Genomic DNA, 22,504 nt, shown 5'->3' on the forward strand with positions numbered 1-22,504 from the left:
TGACGTAACTACCCTTGCCCCAACCAAATAAGAGAATCTAAAACAATGTCGAGAGAAAAAATACTCACCAAGTTAAATTTAGATGAAGAATTTTTAAAAACCCGAATAAAACTAATAAAGGATTTTAAAACAAAGTAACTAAGTGAATATATTTGATTTTAGTATCAAATGCCTGATTTGAAAAGTCCATCGATTGACAAACACATTACTCCTTAGGAAATCATAAAACAAAAATATTTCTGTATTTTTAACAGTAACTGAAAATCTTTGTTTGTGAAGCACATGTAAAAGTAGTTTTGGGATTATTTCTACCAAATTAAAAGCAACAATTTTTTATCATGGATTTCATAGGAGTAAAAACAAAAGAATAAATAAAATGAGTCATTTCATATTTTTGGTAGTCTTTTATTTTTGCCGGTGGCTGTTATATATTAAATCAAAGTCAGTATCTATGAAGTTCAAACACCTGTGCGCAAAAACATAATTCTGTACAAACTCTGAGAAATTTGTGAAACAGTGCAAGTTCTATGGTCAGGTTCTGGTGAGTCACAGCGGTACTTTGCAGCACATGTACATTTTTAAAGGTTGTGGAAATATTTCCCAGCATGCTGCTGTGCTCACAATTGCTCATAAGGCTCGCGTCCTGAGGGTTACTGCTTTCTTGTTCTTCCAGCTGTGTGGCTGGTTTGGAGCAGAGCAGCTTCATCTACAATCAATACAGGTATAGAGTGAACGCTGATCACAGAAGGTGCAATGAATTGGACAGTTATTAATGATTAAACTAACTCCCATCTAGGGATAAACCAAGTACAATCTTGATTTAAAAAAAAAAAATGTAAAGTCTGGGTTGATGATCCAGTGTTGGACACACATGTGCATTTTCAGCTGGGAGGAGAGCTTTAATCAGTTTCCATGCGGGAACCTCCCAAATGGATAAATAAAGTTGTCTATCTATCTTTACCATCGAATCCCATTAGAAGTAACAACAAACTCCTTTAATAAATCCCAGCGTTTGTAATCCCCAACAGTCACTGCTGCTCTCAAGCTCTTTCCTAAATCCATGCAGGAATCCTCCTCTGGTCCCTCTCTTTGTTTCCAGACAAACCATCATTTACAGCTGACAAATATACAGAATAAATAAAAACATCAAACCTTTGGGACAAGGTATTTAGTTTGTTTAGATTGAAAATGCTGTTTCTCTGATTGTCAGTGTGAAACTGCAGATTTTATGTCCTTTAAAATGAAAGAACCATGGTCCCAGTTTCAGAAGACACACCCCACATCTGCAGACTCCCCCCCATCTCACACACACTTTAAACGAGAAAAGCAATGTTTTAAGTCTCAGCAGAGAGGAAGGGCGGAGTACAGCTGCTCAGTCTGCAGGATGGCTGATCACCGGTACAGGCTGAGTTCAGGGCTGTGGTACAGACACATGTATGAGTCACAGAGTAGGCGGCGGACCGTCTCCCGCAAGGAGGCGGGGTCCACTCTGCTCAGCTCCTCCTCTGAGAGACTGAGGTAGCGGCCAACCTCGGGACACGCCTTGACTTGGGGGATATTGAAGCCATTCTGTCCACCTGGGGGGAGGGGGTCAAAGACCAACAGGAATGCTTCAGCAGAACTTCCTTTTGTTTCTGGTTCAGATCAAGATTTTTTTTCACCTTCTCGGTCAGCCATGCTGTCGAAGAACAGCCAGTCGGTGGGCTGGGGGCCGTGCTTGACGAAGCTCACGTAGTGGCTGGTCTCGATGCACGTCACGGCGAAAAGAGACATTTTGCGGCGGGTGCAGATAAGAGGGCCTGACCACGGGCCTTCAGGGATCCCGATCTTCACGGGGCTGTGGGACAGCCGGTTCCTGTGGCTGTGAACCTGGAGGTCAAACACTTTCATTCATCTACTCTGGTTTTTAGTCATCTCCACTTCTGTTAATTATAAAGTTGGTCAATGAACTTCAGCTAAAAAAGTGGATAAAAAGTAAGTCATAGAGGGATGTGGTAGACAGAATCTGGTGGTTTTCCTGTATAAAACTTCCTTCGGAATCAGAAAATAAACTAAATGGAATTAACGTAGAAAACCAGATGTACGGTACTTTTTTTTTCCCCTCTGCAGCACGGTCTCCTCATATAGGGCATTTTTAAGTTACTCCATGTTGTGGCAGTGGGGCACCTCTGGTGAGGTGTGTGAGTGTGGGTGGTGGTGGGGGCTTACAAGGTGAGCAGCCTGCAGGGTGGAAACCTCAACAGGAAAAACGACAGGTTACAGTCTCCAGAGCCCCAGGCCACCGTTGACAGGCTTTCATGGCATCACTGATTAACCCACAGGTGACTACCTGAGTCAGGCGTGTCCAGTCAATCAAAAGCTACGGGAAAGGGGATGTCCGAAAAACAGGCGGAGCGCATTATGGGAAATGGACCAACCCTGTGATCATGTGGCCTGCTGATTTTGAGCTGTTTTTTCAGCTCCAGGCTCATGTCTGTTGTGAACCTTCTCCCTTCCAAATTTGACACACAAAAAAGCATCCATCAGTTGGAACACACCCACTTCAGATGTCTTAAATTGGATAATTGAAGGTCACATGTCAATCAATTTACCACCCCAAATGTGCATAATTTCAATATCAAGAAAGCAAAGGGGAGGGGAGGGCAAAATAGAGACTGATGTCAAGTTTGTATCAAGCCCCCCCGTGAATACCTGACCCGTTTAAAGATTAGCCACAGGCAGGAGGTGAAAAGGTGCCCCAGCTTGTTCTTCATTAAAGATCCAAAACCATCTCCTCTGTCCTTTAGCGGTTTATCCTCCATCCTGGTTATCAGAGCAGCTGAAGCTCATGTCACATGTTCTCCAATGTTTACATGTAGTTAGTTATCTAGCTGCTGTTTTGCTGTGAGAAAATGACAGCAATCCTTCAGAAAAAGTTTTTTCCCCCCTGACAGTTTTTAGTGAGCTTCTGTTCTCTCACTATTGATGGCTGATTCAGGTGACATGCAGGTTAGCGAACAGAATGCAACATCTACAAACACATGAACACATCCATCAAAATCTCCTCTAAACAAGCAATGATCAGCTGTCTGCACTGCAGAAACTCCAAAAATAACAAGAAATCTCTCTCAGTTCCAGTGAAATGAACCGGTTGAAGACACCATGGAGAACATTTAGGATTTCTCAGAGACACAACCGCTGTCAGAAGATATTCCTGAGTAAAAAACAAATCTGTCAGAGAAATGAGGAGTGTTGATTCAGAACAATAAGATCAGCAGGACATCTGGGGGATTTGAAACAGTAGAAAGGTTGGAGTCGTACCTGAGTGTTGCAGGTTTGGCAGTACTGCTTCAGATGTCCAGGAGTGATGTCTGGGTCCTCGTAGCACTGCAGGCACTCCCACTCCGCCACACTCTGACAGATGCTGCACTGCCGCAGAGCTGCAGAGGAGGACGGTTGTAACGGACTCGGAGAAACAGACAGAACCTGCTCCTCACTTGGGTTCTTACTGTCATCCAGGAGGTCAGTGATGTCCAGACTGAGCGTGGGCAAGATGGCGTCAAACATTTTGAAGTCCTTGCCAAACCTTGGCATAAGCAGCAGGAGACAGGAGGGGGCCTGGGGAGGGGCATAATTTACCTTAAACTTGAACGTAACAGATACATATGATCCCTTCTCAAAAAAGCTATTTTCTGATGGTAAGCAGATTTAACCAAAGTAAACTTAAGTTAAACCAGAGTGGGAAAACAACAGACTACAGGTAGCCAAGGTAAACCTGTTAAATTCAAGTAACTAGAATTATTTTAATCCTGATAAAACAGAGTATTTTAAAGAAAAGCCATGAGAACAGTTTAAAGTGTCAAAATCCTTTTCCCAAAGAAAACAAAAAGTCTGGTTTCATATTGTCATATAGATAAAAATGATTCCAGATGTGACGTGGTGACTACATCCATGCCAAGAATCTGATTTCATTCGAAATAATCTCATAATCCGAATAAAATGTTGAGATTTTATGTGAATAGTCTAGCTTGTAAACGTAGCACCAAAAACAAAGTTTAGGAAAGACACACAGTGAATTTTCTGCCCCTTATGAGACCATCAGCTGCAGGTTTCCTGCTAAAGAGCCTCTGTGGTTTCTGCTTTGAACCTTTCACACTGCCATAAGTCCCTCTTGAAAACTGAGCTTTACCTCAACAAACTTGAGCCCGGTGTGCATGAAAGAGGTTTCTAGCAGGTTCTGGACGCTGGCCACCCTCAAGGACGGGGGCAACGACAGAGGGATGGGGGATTCAACGGGGGAGGTGGGAGAGGACGGAGACGGTGGGTGTGTTGGCGGGAAAAGCTGGTACAGGTGGCACTCCTGAGGGTCAAGACTCATCGACCTGACAAAGGAGGATGAGGTTGAGAGAAGACAGATCCCAGTTCTGAGTGGGAATGTGTGTTAGACTGTCAGCAGAAATGCCTGTGACGGTGGATGTACACCGGTGCGTCTGCGGTGCGTCTCCCTTGTGTCTCACGACCGTCAGTTTGCATCGTCTCTATTGCGTCTCTGGTCCCTCCCTAACTCCCCACTGACTTCCAGAGGACAGGTTTGTCCTGCCACCCTCGTGTCCAAAAGTTCGTCCTGCTCTCTTTCGTCACTAAGTCCTTGTAAAATGCACGTTTTGTGTCATAAATGATGTTATGCTTTTGTACTTCCAAAATTAAACTTTTGTCGCCCCCTGGGAAAAATGGACAACGGTGTTATCTGCAGTGATATGCGTTATCACGTGGGCGCGTTACCTTAAAAATGAAATTTAATTTTGAAAGTCAATTGGAAGTTTTTATTTTGGTAATCCAGACCCATTTCCTGTTTCTCTGGATTTTTGCTCCAAAACTGAATGGACTGGTAAAAGGACTGCTGTGTAAAACAAGCGTTGCATTGCGAAGGGACGGAGGTTAAGACGCAGACATGACGGAGGGGATGTAAACGTTCCAACTGATTAATAAATGTTCAATTTTTTGTGTCAATGCAACACAACAGAGACGCACTGCACAGCCAGTGTAAACCCGGTGTAGGTGTGAAAGTAAAACATGTTTTGTTGAAATTTTTTCGCTTCTGATGTAGAGACACATCAGCAGAAATGACAAATATGCTTTTTGAGACACACTTTTTACATTTACTGTAAACAAAAAAGAAGAAGAAGAAAAAGAAAATATTTATCACATAAAGTGACTTAATTCTATAAAAATTCTTGCTTTACTCCAAAATGGAACCTTTAAGATCTTTCAGGATCTGCCCACTTTTCTCTGCAGAGCAACCATTATTGTTTTTATTATTATTATTTCAAAACTATTATTTCCAGTATTGCCACAGAAACTAGAATGTTTGTCTAAACTTTGCTTTAGTGAATTGGAAACAGGAAACTTCTCTGTGAGTCACCATGACTTCTCAAAAGAGGATCTGAAATAAAGAGACTTCTACTGTGATCTATTGGCAGATTTCCATTTGCTCATGCATTTCTTTTGATACAGCAGACTTAAGAGAACACCTGTGCAGACATCAATTGTACAGCAAGACAAACTGAAGTATTATGGGATGTTTCCCCTTTTTCTTCTCTAACACTGCAGAAAAGAATTTAACATTACTACAAACCTTGTTGTCTCTCAGCTTGGTGCCTTTCAATAAACTATTTTCTGAGTCCCTTCATATTAGTGTCCAACACCCATAATTGGCTCAAAAATTAGACACAAATGTCTCAAATGCCTTCAGAGACTCAACCAGGAGAACCAGGACACAGTGGAAAAAATTATTTCCCTGCTGGTCTGGGAACGTCTTGTGTCCTCCTGGGGAAGGTCTCTCTGAATTGTTGCTTCTCGTTGGTTTAAGGCAGTGTTTTTCAACCAGTGTGCCACGGCACACCAGATGGTCAGGTGTGCCGTGGGACATTGCCCTCATTCACTGATCTAAAAACATTTCCCATCTCCAGGATATCAGCTCTTTGTTCATCCAAACAGGCCCTGATAAAACACTGAGTAGTTAGGAATATGGAAGATCATAAAATACTTTTTTCTTTGTGTTTATTTGATTCTATTAAAGACATTTTGATAAGAATGACGGTACCGCGATTTAGCCGCAGCTTCAGCTGTTTTTGGAAAAGTCCCGCCCCTTAACTGTCTCCACCAATCATTCTTGGAGACTTAATCATACGTCATCAGTCTGACCAATCAGAAGTGGTTAAAGTCTTCACTTCCTTGTCCCGATTTAGCTCGTAAAGTCTCTCAGTTCTAACAAAAATACCATCTAAAGCTAATCTTTAGCGGTGTAGCTTTCCACAGAATCCGGTGTCAGACCGTGGGAAAAAGTGAACAAAACAATGAAGCTCAGAGACACCAGTTTGTTGTTCGGCGGCTGTTCGCACTACATCACCAATGCATTGGGTTACAGTGACAGCGGCTCAGCGCACAAAGAGTCGTCCTTGTTAAATGTCTTGAAACCACAACGAACACGCATCAACAGTTTTCAAATCTTCTAACGTAACTTTTATTACATCTTTTGGAAAAAACAGCTGCAACTTCCAGCTTTTCTGCCACAATTATCAAAAAAATGTATGTGAGATTGCGGAAGGGCTGTAGATCAATACAGACTATGAGTTTCTCCTTTTTTTTAAATTTTTGGATGCTGGTGTGCCGCGGGATTTTTGTCAAGGTTAAAGTGTGCCGTGGCTCAAAAAAGGTTGAAAAACACTGCTTTAAGGTGCTCACGGTTTTTCTCTGTTTACAACTCAGATCAGGAATGCCATTCAGGAAAAATTCCTAAGATCAAGTTTATCCAAATGCCTTTTATTTTGAAAATCCTGTAACTTCTTGCTGGATTTAGCCTTTATTGTCTTCCTCCCCGCTTCATCATTTATGAGTTAATTTTCCACTGCAAACAGAGCAGACTCAGAGTCTGCCCTCTGGGGTCCAGGTGAAACCCCCTCCGTAACTAGGAAATGCCCCGGCCACGTGTTGGGCGTGTCTGGGCCTACGAGTTTTTCAGGCTGATCTGATCGCGCTTATGCAAGACACTGCACGGCGGATGTGAAGCACTTTCTTTTAGTGAGGTGTGAAGCACAGTCAGGGGGGGGGGGGGGGGGGGGGGGGGGGGGCACGGCTGACAAAAGCAGCAGCAGATACCTGATCTTGAGGAGCGGCTCCACTCTCAGGAGCTGGAATAGCTTGTTCAGGAACTCCTCTGGATCTGCCAGACAGGAGGAGAGCAGCATGACCGCATTCCTCTCTTTCACAGCTGAATGTGAGCTAAAAACCGGTTGCAGCACATACAAACCTTTCTCCTGACTGGTGAAGCTGGCGTCATTGTTGGCAGCCTCCAGCATGCGTCTCAGAGCCATGGTCTTACTGGCACACACATAACCGTTCCTTCAGAGATGAAAGCAGGTGTGCAGACACAGAAGAAGATCAGATTAGAATCTGCATGATCTTCTTTAGAGCTTCTGTAAATTTGTTGCTATGCTGTGAAAAGCCTTTCAGTGGAGCTGCTCCATCATCCGAGGGACAGCTTCAGAACAAACGGAGGACTTTTATGGAAATATTTCCCAGAAATGGGATGTAGAGAATTCCAGCTGCAAGACTGGTTTTAGACTTGCTAGCATTTAACGTCTGCTTTTATTGTCTATTCTTTTTATTTGATTGTTTTTGACAAACATTCAGACTCTCAGATGTTCCAAACATCCTGGAATGAAACAGTTCCAGCTCAGGGCGTAACGATAATTCGATAAATCAATGAATTGATTTCCATTTCTAGGATCCAACCAGATCGATCTGTCTAAGGTAGAATCGAACTGTACCATTAAAAATGTCAAAATGAGATAAATCAATATTTGATATTGGAAATTACCATCTGGATTGAGACATGGTAGGTTTTTATTTTTCTAAAACCTAAAAATGACAAAGTGCGTCACAGCAGACAACACATACAATCCAGAAAAACGGATCAGTCCTTCATTCCAGTCCAATGTTTGGAAACACTGAGTTTAGCAACGACATGTGAGCAAACAGTGTGTTCTAAAAATGTTCCCTTTGGATTATTTTGATGTGGAAAATCAACAGTGATCTGAACTTCAGGAAACTAAAATATGGATGGATTTTCCATTCGTTCTTTTTTACCAGTTTGTTCACATTTAATTTACACTTGATTATCTTTAAGAGATGCAAGGAATCTGGAAAACTTCACCTGCACTGTTCAGTATCCTAGTATTTATCTAGGAGTCACACTGGATGAAGGTTTTGGCTAAAAATGTTCTGGATTGATTTTAGGTCAGTTCTAAATCGAAATGTTCAAAAAATCAAAAGTGATCGAATCAGCAAACACAAATATGGAACTGAATCATTAAAACCAATTGTTACACCCTTAGTTCCAGCTCTATCCGGAAGTTTCTAAGTCTTAAAAATGGTATACAGGTTTATGCTAAGATTTATTTACTGCACTCAGATTTTAAACATGTTTTTTTCAAATGTATAGATTGGTGTTTTGTTGCTGTTCATAAATGGATTTCTATGGATGGAATGTTCAGAGCTGATGACATCACACGGACAGTTTGATGAGAATTCTGTTTTCTACTTAGTAACAGGATCATTGTGATCTGTTGTCTCTGCCTAAGACACTATTGTAAAAGAGGAAACTATCATAATCATCTGGTGTTTTTTTTTGCTGCGTCACTCTGAACCTGCTCAGCATGAGCACAAACAGAAACATGAAAGAAGCTCTTTCCAAACTTTACAGATAGTAAGAGGAAGCAAACGTATTAATGCGTCGTTTGTTCATTTCATGACTCAATCAGTGATAACGTGGTTGTTTTAGAAGTGCTAAAAAAAGAAAATTAGAAAGCTGACTGTGTGTGACTGCCCTACTGCTCACCTTCGAAGCGGGTTGACGATCTCGCAGCGCAGCTGGTCCTGAGCCTGAACGGCGCTGCGGTGTTCCTCAGGGTCAGACGGCCAAAACAGCAGCCAGTCAGCCGAGCTGCAGCAGGAGAACAGGCTGCAGAAAGACAACAGGACCGTCAGGATTCTGCCAGCGCCGAAGCGCAGCTGAACCTTCTACGTTTTTATGTTCTGACTATTAAAGACAGGAGATTACAATCAAAAACATAATTCAGAACACACAAACACACAAGAAAAAGCTTACACTCATCAAATCCAACACTTCTATTTTTCGTCTTTTTATCTAGATCTATCTAGATCCATATCTAGATTTAGATCTAAGTGGATTCATCTTGATCTAAATCTAGTTACATTCTGGGTGAATCCACCCTAAACTAGGTACTTTTAGATCTTTATATAAATAGATCTAGATTAGAGATGGTTCAGTCTGTTTATACCAAATATGAGATAAGTTTACAAGAAATAGTTAAAACTTTGCCTGAACAGGGTAGGTCCATGTAGTACAAGAATCTATCCATCTAGGCTTAGATCTAGACTCTAAATGGATCCATCTTGATACAGAACCTATCTGGGTCCACCTCGATCCAAAAATAGATTCTGGATGTATCCACCTTCATCTGGACAGAACTAGAGCCAGATCTGGATTTGGAATAGATCCATGCTTATCTGGGTGAATCTAGATTCTAGAAGGCTTCCTCCATTTCTGCCAAATATGTGATGCATGAATAAGAGACAGTGAAGGCGTCAGCAGAACATGGTAGCATCCAGAATTTCCTGAAAAGTCTAGATAGATGTAGGAAATTCCAAAATCTACAATTAAATGAAAGTCTTAAATCAAATCTAGGCATGTTGAAGCAGCAAATTTGCTCTTTAAGTTCAATAATGATCAGGACACACATGTGTGATGTAGGAGCGATAACAGAAGTAATTGCTGTCTATTTGGAGGGCCATTTAATGCTCAAGGTCACCTCTTACTAGAAACAGATGGCAGAAAATATAAGCAAAAAAGAAGAAGCAGCAGCTTTATTAATTCTGAAGGAAATTAAAAAGCTGCTCGCTGCTTGCATTTACCTCACACAATAAGAATAAAGCCATAAAAACAATTAATATCAAAATCTGTTAAAAAGAATGGTGAACTATGATTTAAAATATTTAATAAATCCATAGAATATTCAGAATTTAAAATCTACTACAATAAAAGCATACACATTTCAAAAATTAAAATTCAATGAGCTTGCTTTGTCAGGGAGTTTACTAGCACGAGGGACAAAAGACTTGAACAACAAAAAGCAAATCAAAGGACAGTAAACCATCAGACATATTAACAGAAAAAAAACTGACCAAAAGAGACACAAATGAACAAAGATTCATTCTTAAACAAAATCTGAAAGAGGGTAAGGAGCTTACCATCAAATGTAATACTTAATGTTCCCCGTTTGAAAAATAAATATTTCAGTAACATCTGCGGGAACGCAAAAGGAACATTTATGAAAAGTATTTGTACACATTTTATAAGAGCATCTTTGTTTAACATCTGGATAAACACCTGAAAGATGATTGGTGAAAACATTTGCAGGTGTTAATACCTGTGCGAACATCTGAGCAGACATTTGAGGGAACACCTGAGCCAGCAACTACCCTATACTGTTACAGCACAGGACACAATGTTGTTCCTTAAACTGAAATGTTTGCGGATTGCTTTCTCTGCCAAATATGTGATGCATGAATGCATTCGGCCAGGACAGACATCACCTGAACAGGGTAGCATCCAGGTAGCAGGAGTTCAGGTGCCCCTGGATGCCTTTCTTCCAGCCTTGGTAGAGCTCCCTGGCCTCATCTCCATCCACAGGAGGAGTGTGCTCCTCCACGCGTTTGCTCCCCCACTCTGCAAAGGCTTCACAGACACAGAGGACCACAGTAATGCATCCATTACTGCAGACATACCTGAGCAGGTGAGACGACAACCAATGGGATGTCATACCTATGGAGTTGCATCGTTCCACCTGATTGACAGGCGTTTCAGGGGCGGGGAATCTGGAATCCCGCCTACAGTTACGAAGCTTCACAAACAGACCCTTGTTGGCAGGGCAACGAAAGCGTCGCTCCCCGAGGTAGCTGCCGTCTGTTCCAGCAGAAAGCTCCTGGTCCTAACACACACACACACACATGCAGAGACAAAGACACAAACACAGACATCCTGTGTGACCATCAAACCACAGTCATTTAAATCTGAAGGGATGAAAAAAAAAAAAAAAACACTTAACAAAAATATAAATGCAACACTTTTGTTTTTGCTCCCATTTGTCATGAGATAACCTCAAAGATCTGAAACATCTTCTACAAACACAAAATAACAATTTTTCTTAAATACTGTTCACAAATCTGAATCTGTGACAGTGAGCACTTCTTTGCTGAAAAGAAAAATCCTTCCCATCTCAAAGAGGTGGCATATCAAGACGCTAATTAGATAGCATGACTATTGCACAAGTGTGCCTTAGACAATAAACTGGTCAATACCTGTGTGACCACCACCTGCCATATGCATCTTTACATAGAGATGATCAGGTTATTGATTGTGGAATGTTGGTCCGCTTCTCTTTGATCTTTGTGCAAAGTTGCTGGATGTTTCCAGGAACAGCATATGTTGCACTGAATGAGGCAAGTGGTGGTCACACCAGATACTGACTGGTTTTTCAGAGTCCTCAGACGCCGCCCCCCCCTAAAAACAAACAAACAAACAAAAAAAACGGCATCTTGATGAAGCACAGCTCTGATGTGGGATGGATCCTCTCAGCACAGGAAAGATGCTCCTTATACAGATTTAGGCAGAATTGTAAACAACATTTGAGAGAAATGGTTATATTGTGTTTGAAGAAAACGTTTTAGATCTTTTAGTTCATCTCATAACAAATTGGAGTAAAGACAAAAGTGTTGCATTTATATTTTCCTTCAATGAAAGACCTGAATAACTCTTTAGAAGTGAAAACGAGATCAGGAGATTGAGCCCAGTCGAAGGCCTCAGCCTCAGCCAGGATGCTAAGGCAGACACAGTAGAACACACAGTGAGGGAGAAAGCACCTTCTGCAGGAAAACATGATGAAGTTCTTCAAAGCTGTATCTGAAGAAACCACAACACGTTTGCAACGACACACTAACCTGGTTTCTGTACATTTCTCCAAGCACACAAACAAGACAAAGTTGATGACTGTTTGATGAAAGGAGATGAAAATGTGAGAGAGGAGGAACCTTGGTTACTGCTGCACCGTTAAACCTCGGAAACTAGGTTAGACAAGCCCGTGTAAATGGCTTTAGACACATCAATAAATGTGTCAATGTTTTCTAACACCTGGATGTATACATAGACTCTGTGCCTTTACGTCAGCAAACAGGTTTGGATGCAAAGCAGAGCAGACGGCCTTTTTGTGAAGTGAAGTGAAAGGAAAGGTTATTATGACTCTCTGAATGATAGGTTTCTGTAGTTTCACATCTGCCAAAAAATCCAAACTCAGTGGTCCCAAACCCCCATGACGGTCCGTGGATCAGTTGTTAACAGACAAAAATAAGATATTGCAGTAATTAGCATTTTGTTTATTCTCTGATTCAGAAAGAGTTTTATTTTGGAAAACCACCGCATTCTGCTACTCTTGTGGCATGTCTATACCTTCTCGTCGGTCATATGTTTTGAAAACATTTATTACTTTCTGCTTTGACCTCTAAATGCAAAGCCCACTAGCAAAGCTAATAAAAACAAACATCTTAGAAAAGTTTCTTAGGCCAAACAAAAGTGAGGAAAATGATCAGCAATTGATGTCAAGTTAAAAGAAACCCAGATTTAACATGAATCTTACATGAAATATGGATTTTTGGTGATACACAATATTACCAAAAGTATTGGCTCACCTGCCTTGACTCACATATGAAGTGAAGTGCCATCCCAATCCTAACCCATAGAGTTCAATATGATGCCAGTCCACCTTTTGCAGCTATTACAGCTTCAGCTCTTCTGGGAAAGCTGTCCACAAGGTTGAGGAGTCTGTTTTTGGAATTTTGGACCATTCTTCCTAAAACTCATTGGTGAGGTCACACACTCACCAATGAACCCAAAGGTGTTCTATCGGGTTCAGATCAGGACTCTGTGCAGGCCGGTCAAGTTCATCCACACCAGACTCTGTCATCCATGTCTTTATGGACCTCTCTTTGCGCACTGGTGTACAGTCATGTTGGAAGAGGAAGGGCCCGCTCCAAAATGTTCCCACAAGGTTGGAAGCATGGAATTGTCCAAAATGTTTAGGTATCCTCGAACATTCAAAGTTCCTTTCACTGGGACTCAGAGGACAAGCCTAATTCCTGAAAATCAACCCCACACCATAATTCCTCCTCCACCAAGTTTCACTTTTACCACAATGCAGTCTGAAATGTACTGTTCTCCTGCAACCCCCAAACCCAGACTCCCCTATCAGATTGGCAGATGGAAAAGTGTGATTCATCGCTCCACAGAACGTGTCTCCACTGCTCTAGAGTCCAGTGGTTGCTGTTGTTCTCAAACTCTTCGAGGACATTTCACCTCTGGATTTGCTGCACAGGTGGCATCCTAAGACAGTTCTACACTGGAATTCCCTGAGTCCTGAGAGTGGAACATTCTTTCACAAATGTTTGTAAAAACAGTCTGCATGCCAGAGTGCTTGATTTGATACATCTGTGGGCAGGCCAAGTGATTAGGAGATCTGATTCTGACCATTTGGATGGATGAGCCAATACTTTTGCTAATACAAAGTGTAGTTGTTCCCACACATCAAGCCCGCTCTGCATAATATGTGTTAACTTACTCTAATGTTACAAGGACACTGCTAATAAAGTTCCATTGGAACATCGGAACTTTGGCCATTTGTGACGTATCATTTTTTAAATGTATTTATCCGTCACATCTTGAAAAGCCAGATGAGGCTGAAGATGGCATCTGGTTGTTAACCTCCACTTTGCTTGTTAATGGAAACATCACCTTTTAAGGGGTCCTTTACAAAAGCAAGAGTATAAAGAAAGTTTAAACCAGCGTCAAATATTTGACCGAGAATGAAGATTCAGTAAAATAAAGTTGCTTATTTGTGGAATTTTCCATTAGCTAAGCTAAATAAGATGGGAACAGAAAATACCCATGTGTCTTAAGACCTTCTTTAAGCTGCAGGGGCCTCATTTATAAATGTTGCGTACGCACAAAAGAAGGCGTACGCCACTCTCTACGCAATAGTTGAGATTTATAAAAAGCAAACTTGACGGGAAAATGTGCGGTCCTTCACGCAAGCTCTGACCCAGGCGTACGCACAAAAACGGGTGAAATGAGAAACGGCGACACCGTCGGCAGATGGAAGAAACGCGTGAAAGTGAAAATGACAATACTGCCTCTCATAAATAACATGAAGACTTCACAAAGCAAGTCTTACAATTAACAGCCTACACAAACACCCGTTGGACCGATCAGCAGTGAAACAAACAAAAAAATCAAACGAAAATTACAACAGAAATTCAAATGAACACTTCTTTGCAAAAAGAAAAGTGAAATATGTTCTGCAATATTGGCATGTTGTGCAATTCATCCTCATAAATAATATATTTAACAGAACGAAATAATGTACAAAACTGACATTCCCGTCAATGTGTCCGTCTGGCGGAGCAGATATAGGTGCAATTAGACAGACAGATGGATAGATAGAGAGAGATGCATTAATTGTCCACTAGTGAAAGTTGTTTTCATAGTAAAACATTTCTTCATAAGCTACAGAATTATGGTATTCATGCATATGCCTTTAGTTTGTTTTATTTTTGATAAAACCATGTATGGCGTATGTCTCAACCATTCAGAAAGCAACAAGAAATTACATTTGGGCTGATCAATTTCCCATTTCCACGTCGATTATTACCGACATCTGTAGCTTGTCAGATGTAATTAAATGGAGGGAAATAAAATGCCCCATCACAACGCGTAATGATGCACAATGGCTGATCTTGCGGTCTTAGAAGATGTGGCAAATGGAAGAATTCGGAGTGAACGCATCTTTAGACAGCAAGGAGACTTGTTGGCAAACGAGGACGAGTGGCTTATGAGCCGGTTCCGACTTCCACTGCAGGCTTTTGGGGGGGTGTCACCCGGTGCATCTGGCGCGTCGGTGTCCCCCTGCGCCCCCTGCGCCACTTAAAAGGGATTCCCCAATTATTGCCGCCAGTCTCTCATCAGGAGGGGTCAGCTCCGGTGCCCCCCCCCCCCCACACACACACACACACACACACGTGGCAGACACGGGTGTGTGTGTGTGGGGGGGGGGGGGGTCAGCGCTAGACGTTTTTTTGCCTTGACTTTGATGTCCGACCTTTTCTTTTTTATTTCGGCCACGGTCCGAGGTTGTGAGGCTACAGCATTTAAGGCGTCTGCCACCGTTTGCCACTCACGTGCCTTTTTGGCATTAGTAATGCCCACACTGTGCCCTCCAAACAACATTATTCTCCTCTTTTCCACCTCGCCAACGATAACTTCTACTTCACATTGAGTGAAGTTACGTTTTTTTCATTTCCTCTCGGTGTTTGCCATGGTTTCGCAAGCCATGAATATTAATTTGTGGGCGTTTCACGGACTATTTATGGGCAACTATGGGCGTGTCATGAAGCCGCAAAAGCTGCGCAGCATTTAGAATTGGTTGTGATTTATTAAGAGAAAGATGCGTAGGATGTGCGTGCGCACGGTTTTATAACTCCGAATATTTCTGTGCGTACGCACATCCTATGTTTCATCCGTACGCCACTTCTGACGCAAATCCTACGCAAAGTTTTATAAATGAGGCCCCAGGTCTTTGTTTGTTCAGGGTTCTACTGAGGGAACTGGGTGGGTGGAGGGAGGAATCTGGTGAGGGAGGGGTCCCATCTGTGTGTGATTGTCCTGCGTTTTCTGTTTTTGAGTAATTTTCATCTTTTTTTCTTCCATGATAATTTTATCTGCAATTTTGAGCGCTTCGTGTTTTTAACTGAAATGAAAGGCGCTATATAAATAAATAAATAAATAAAGTCCGAGTTTGAGTTAAAGAGAAATACTCAAATCAATAGTTAAAAAAACAAAATAGGATTAATGCCATTTTGTTCTCTGCTCTAGTTGTGCTGACTTCCCTACATCATAAAACTGACAGTTCCCTGGGAGGACTCCTTTGACCAAGCTTATGAGCGAAAGACGGCAGAGGACAGGCTGGAATATCAGGGTGCGCCCAGTGGAGGTGGGATGCAGGGGCTTTGAGCCCAGTACAATTACTAAGCTCCTTAGAGAAGTTGGAGTCAGACGACGGGCACGTAGACAGGCTATCAGAGAACTGATAGACACCGCTGAGAGGAGAAGCCATTGGCTGTGGCTGAGGAGAAGTGACATCACATAGACACACACCCAGGCTTGATCAATCTGTGGTGGGCCTACCTCAGCGGAGGGTGAATGGTGATTAATGGCCGAAACACCCTAAGATGTTGAGGTACACAACTGATGATGTGTCTCGCAGGCAAAACTTGATGGAAGTCCAAGAACTTCAAGAGCTTCTGAAGTTAAAGTAGTAAATGTCAGGTGTTGTAACACCTCGTCATTTCTACAACACTGAGCCTGGATTAAGGGTGTATTCAGACTGGGAAAACTGTTTGTTCATTTCATGTAAGAGCATTTTAATTAAAAAAAAAAAGCTTTTTCTGGAAGAAAAAAAAAGAAAAATCAAACACCAACTTTGGCCTCTTACAGACCGGCCTGTGAAAATATTGTCTGACATTAATCCAGACCGTGGCCTAGAAAAGGTTGGGGACCACTGTCCTAACTTGTAAAATCTTTTCTTTAGTTTTTTTCCCCAACCTAAACCAGCTCACAGTTCAGGAGACTGATAATCCAATAAGCAGCTAGGATCAGTTAAGATGAAAACATCCTCACCAGCTCGATCCCAGCCACCGTTTCAGGGACGCCGCTGATCCGTCCTATCCAGCGGATGACCCCGTACAGGGGCGGGTCATTCACTTCCACCATCGAGCCCACCTCCAGGTCGCTCCTTGGCTCCTCCTCCTCATCCTCCTTTGAGCTCTCTGCATCGTCTGAAAGGGTCAGCGGTGAAGGAGGGCCGTGCACGCCGTTGGAGGGCTGCAGCTTTTCCAAATCAGATGCCAGGTTTGGGGGTTTTGGGGGAGGGACCGGAGGAGTGGGCAGTACTTTCTGTGTGGCTTTTGGTGGAGGTAAGGGGGGTGGTTTGACTCCCTGTTTGGTGGGGGGCAAGAGGGCGACCTTGGGAGCAACAGCAGGGAATGTTGTGGAGGCTGGCTTGGTGGCAGGAGGCAGAGGCTGCTTCATAAGGGGTTTAGGCTGAGGAGGTTTCTGATGGCCGTTTTGCTCTGAGGACACAAAGATGTTCAGACAGAACCAGAGTGTAAGTGGGGCGCAGGTACAAACCCAAACCAGCACTCCCCCCCACAATAGGACAGTTTCACACACGGTGGTCGGAGTGGGAACTTGACCTGCCATCCTGTGATCAGAGACTCTCTGGTCTTCCCTCTGAACTACACCCATCCTGTTTGACATGTCTGATCAGGAGATAAGGGGGTCCACTCACACCCAACACACAACAACAAACACAATTCAACCCCCCCACTTAGACCCTCAACCAGTTTCGATGAAGATAGAACTGAAGAAGCTCCTCAAAGACACAGAAAACTTCTGAACTGCAGCTGCTCAGAAAAAAACAGGAACCGCAAGATGACCTGATGGAGAACCAGTTTAGATGTTCTTCAATAGCGAAAATCAGGTTCCTCTACTTCCCAGTCATACATGGAAATAAAACAAAGAACAATAAATGCTGTAGTGAACGGCCTCAGGGTCGGAAACTTTACCCGGGGAAATGGCACTGGCTGGCAGCAGGAGTCCGTAGAGCTTGGAGGGAATGTGGCAGAGCTTCTCCCCCCTGTAAGTCCCGTCCCAATTCCCAACAGGAGCGTCCTGAGGAGCAAGAGCAGGTCAGCTCCCCAAAAGTATGCAACATGTGAGGAGGAGGTCAAAGCGCTTTAGTGTTATGTTCACATGGGGAAGTTTGAAGAGGATTGGTGTGAAATGTCAAAGTGGTGCAGATCTTTTGAATCTTTCCCCAGGCTTTTTCTTTTACGGTTCTATTCCCATAAATAAGATTTGGTGTCATTTATTTCCAGTCGGCCACAAACTGTTTTTTTTTAATATTTCCTTCATGATCAGTTTTCAAACGGTTGGGACATCTGTGTTTTGAAAAAGATACCACTCATGTCACTACCAAATCCAAGTCCCTGATTGGTCAACATTTGATCTGGTTAAACATTTAATGCGTGTTCAATGGCTGCGCATTTTGTACGTAAAGCCTGAAAACTGTCCTAAAAATGTGTGTAGTGACACGTGATCGCAAGAGTTTTGAATAAGGAAGCCCGAAAGGCGCATTTACATGGTCGTTTCAATGCAAGTGGCTGATTGAACGTGCGGTGCCTAGGCTAGTGTGAACGTAGCTTGACAGTTCAAATGAATGCAGACAACCCCATGGAGAAAACACTCACCAGAAGAACTCCAACGTGAAATTCAGAAGAGGAGCGTCCAGGTAGGGCCCCACAGAAGCGCACCTCCCCAGCACAGACGTTTTCATCCTGATGGACGCTCACTCGCTGTCCAACCTGGAATGGGCCCTGAACCTGGTTCTGAGCCAGGGTGGAGGGTGGCTCTGCCGGACCTGGGATGATGTGTTGAGGATGTGCAGAGCGAGCCTTGTGGAGGCTGCGGCGGTTTTGTGGCGGAGCGGCACGCCCGTTGCTGCGGTGGTGGTTTCGCTCTTGAGCTCGCGCTTGTGCTTCTAAGACATTGGAGCGGGACCAGGTGCGGGGATGGACATGGCTGATTGGGACGAAGAGGCCGCAGGCGTCGGGGCAGGTGAAGAGGCGGTGGCCCCTGTGGGTGCCGTTGGTGGTACCTTTGCCCACTGCTGAACCCTGAATGGCAAAAAGAGACCTCAATGTCTCTCTAAAGTTATTCCAAGAATGACGACACTTCACCATGGAAACCTCATTTACTAAGAAGATGTTAAGATGTAGATTTACCTTCAGCTCTACCCCAAAGTACACAGCGTTGCTGCCTCTGCTCAGGGGTCCCACATACCTAAGCTCCGCCTCTGCCAGCTCACCATGCTGGCCCACATTGACCCAGAGCGGAGTGTTGACCGGCAGAGATGCCAGTTGCTGCAGCTTGTTGGGTTCATCTGGAATAAAGAAACCCAGACTTCACATTTTCAAGTGCTGTGGACACCCCCCACCACCCAAGCCAAAATATAAGAACCTAAAGGTGCAGAGGTGGGGAGCAGAGGAAACTTGAGAGATACCAGATAGAGCAGGGGTCTCCAACCCATTTCAGGTCACGGACAGGTTTATTGTCAGACAACATTTTCATGGACCGGTCTGAATGAAGTCGAAGTTTGCCTAACCCTTTTTTGTTTTTTTGCAGATGACGAGGATTCAGGGAAGGAAAATTGTTACTTTGTAAAAATTCAATAAAACTGACATTCCAGGTTTTTTTTTCCTTTCATAGAATATTATTATAACACTGAGAACCCAACCAAGTCTCAGATCACCTTTGAAAGCAAAAAGATTATTCATATTTTGTTTTTACATAAATCCTGATTCATAGAGTATTTATTTTTAACAGATGAGCATTTTCTGTGCTAAAGTTTCTTAATAGATGTCTAATTTACCATTAATCCCCCTTTTACAAGTTTCCTCAGACCAGAAACATCTTCAGGTTGACAACTTTATTTGGGTGAATCTTCACCCTCTGTCAAATTTTTGCTGCTGGTTTAAACTAAGACTTTGTGATTAAGATGAAGACGTCAGACTGGATGCTAACAACCGGACACTAACTTTAACCACGTCCGACTTTTAAGGTGTGATGAACAAAGCAAAATAAAATGACACAACCATCGTAAAAACTGATATTTTCTAACTATAATAATAAACATGAATGTCTGTAACTTTATCATCTCCATGTGTGAAACATTCGAGACCCAATCATTTCAGCTTCTGGTCCTTGAGAACATCTGTCTCTGTCTCAATAAATCCGTTTTTAGAAGAAAACTCGTCTGTAAACAGCAGCTTCATGTTCCTTGAAAGTCGAAGGCTCTTCTTCAGGTTCCTCACAGACTCTTTCCTTCCCAAGGAAACTTTCCAAATACGTTTTATTAAGTTACTAACTTTGCATTCCGAGCAGCTGCTTAAAGTTACGTGACAGACAGACGGATGTGGTGAACAGAATCCGGTAGTTTTCCAAAATAAAATTTCTGTCAGTTTCGGGGGGAAGAAATAATAAAATAAAAAATAAAAAAAATCGAAAGTTAACCTATGCATTTGTTTTCTGTCTGCAGCCCGGTACCAAGTGGCCCAGGGACCGGTACCCGTCCGCGGCGCAGGGACCAGTGAGATAGAGGTCTTGATGTTCCACAAAACATGCGATACTGGCAGTGCAGTACAAAATAGCTTCAAGCCCACAGCTAAATATTTTTTGACTGCTTTAGTTTAGTAGTTTGGAAATGTGTGGCAATATTGTGTGTGTGTGTGTGTGTACGTGTGTGTAATATTTACACATGAGGTTCACACGAGTTTCCAAATCCACCACAGGCTCCAGCAGGCCAGCGAGGCCCTGGTGTAACTCAACCAGGTATTTTTTCTCTACTTTTAGCACGATGTCATTCTCCACCACCTGAAGAATAGATGATAATCAGAGGACAAATGTATATCATTTGTGTGTGTGTGTGTATGTGTGGGTGTGTATCTATCTATATAAAGAGGAGCAACATAGACTAGTCCAGAGTGATACTCGGTTCGTCAAAGGAGAAAAGTTTGTGGTATTAAAGAAATAGACACTAAATGTTAGCTTCTTATATCATCCTACCTCTAACAGCTTATAAATAAGAAAAAAACAACTTTTAATGAATTACCGTTTCATTTTAAAGACCCACTTCAATGAAAATTGTGTTTTGGGCGTTTTTAACATGTTCTTGTAGCAATTTTCTCATGATGGAATACATACAGTACAGACCAAAAGTTTGGACACACCTTCCCATTCATTTGAATGGGAAGAGAAAATTGTAGAGAAAATTAAGATTAAAAATGCATTTCTGAGTATTTCTTTAATCATATTGTAAATCAGAAGCAGATGCAATAATGCTATAGAAAAGAGCTTTCAGATGTGTCATAGAAGCTACTAGCCACAAGCTTCCTGTAGTAGCTTGTAGACAGATGGATCCATGTATGTCTTTGATTTCCCCATCAAAGCTGGTCTCTGGCTTAGACATGAACAGATGGATAATTCTGATATTTCTCGTCATTTTTGTTGCACCAGTAATGATAGGTTAGGGTTCTGAGGGGCTGTAAGATAGCGGGAGAGTGCATAAACAGATGGATGATGAGAAATGGGGGAAGGCTTACTCCGCGCCAACAGTCCTGCCTACAACTAAGAGGTGAATTTCTAATGAATGAAAGAGTTTATTATTATTATTTAGCTAAAAAAGGCATAATCGTAATTAAAGAGGTTCTAGGAAAACGTTTACAATAGGTCAAACGATGACTGGAGTGGGACTTTAATCTGAAGTAGTGAAAATGCACGTGAACAGCTGAAGATGCTAAAAGATAAATCAAAAAGAGAGAAACTTAAAACAGAGGCTGCAAAATATTGGAACCAAGCAATAATGATGGAGTTAACAAAGTGGATATTTAATATGATTTTGTGATATCAGAATGGGTGAAACAGGTGAAAGTATGAAAAATGTACATTATGCAAAAGTTTTTTACAGTGAGAAAGTTTCTCAGCAGTCATAGAATACATCCTACGTACAACCTTTCACAGGTGTGATGCTAGTATCACTCAATTTACAAAAAACTGCGTTATTAAGTTCAGATCTTAAATGTACGCTTGTTTTAACTCCTCTGTGTTTAACAAGGAAAGGTGTATGTACCTTCACCCAGGCCTGGTCCGTCTTGCTTTTGGCCAAATCTTGCTCCAGGCAAAATGACCCCCGCTTCAGCAGAATGGAACCTTCCATGGCATCATGGACGCGAAGGTCGGCAGAGATCAAAAATGTTTTAGAGGGGCGCCGCTTCCTCTCCTGTTCGTGAGCTCCGGACATCTTTGACGAGTGTCCAAAACGTTGAGTTTTCACTCCAAAGTTAGTTTTACGGCGTCCGACAAGAAACTGTTTCAATGAGCGCTGCTGCTCACCTATCGGCTCCTTCACAGGTAACCAAAGACAAACTTCCTTCACTTACGTCTCGCCTGCTAAACCATTCAGGCACGCGGAGCCGAGCTCGCGGCATATCTCCTACTAAAACCGCAAATGTTTAACTTATTACGGATAACTCACAAAGTTTAACAAACTCTGAAACTTGTACGCCGCTGTGTGTCAACACCCCTAACATTTAAAGCAACTCCGTGCAATAACAAACAGAAGTAGGAAGCGGATGACCGACAGGGGCGCAGCCAATGGGCTGCCGGAAACGACATGGACTTTAGCCAATCAAAACCCACGTGGGCGTGGCTGACACAGGGAAA

The 22,504-nt window shown here is 42.6% G+C and overlaps 1 protein-coding gene across 1 annotated transcript; it reads right to left on the reverse strand.

The window, feature by feature from the left end:
• Positions 1-389: 389 nt before the first annotated feature.
• LOC101167576 (ubiquitin carboxyl-terminal hydrolase CYLD) lies at positions 390-22,419 on the reverse strand. Its single transcript, XM_004079976.4, has 16 exons — positions 21,912-22,419; positions 20,539-20,656; positions 19,009-19,166; positions 18,475-18,900; positions 17,791-17,896; positions 16,844-17,295; positions 10,886-11,051; positions 10,657-10,798; positions 8,879-9,001; positions 7,289-7,380; positions 7,138-7,201; positions 4,169-4,361; positions 3,489-3,597; positions 3,301-3,419; positions 1,662-1,869; positions 390-1,577 (listed from the first exon to the last, which is right to left on the reverse strand). The coding sequence occupies exons 1-16, from the start codon at positions 22,080-22,082 to the stop codon at positions 1,393-1,395; spliced, it is 2,832 nt and encodes a 943-aa protein (XP_004080024.1). The 5' UTR covers positions 22,083-22,419; the 3' UTR covers positions 390-1,392.
• Between the last annotated feature and the right edge of the window lie 85 nt (positions 22,420-22,504).

Source organism: Oryzias latipes, chromosome 18 (assembly GCF_002234675.1).
Source record: "Oryzias latipes chromosome 18, ASM223467v1".
In the NCBI taxonomy this organism is placed as follows: domain Eukaryota; kingdom Metazoa; phylum Chordata; class Actinopteri; order Beloniformes; family Adrianichthyidae; genus Oryzias; species Oryzias latipes.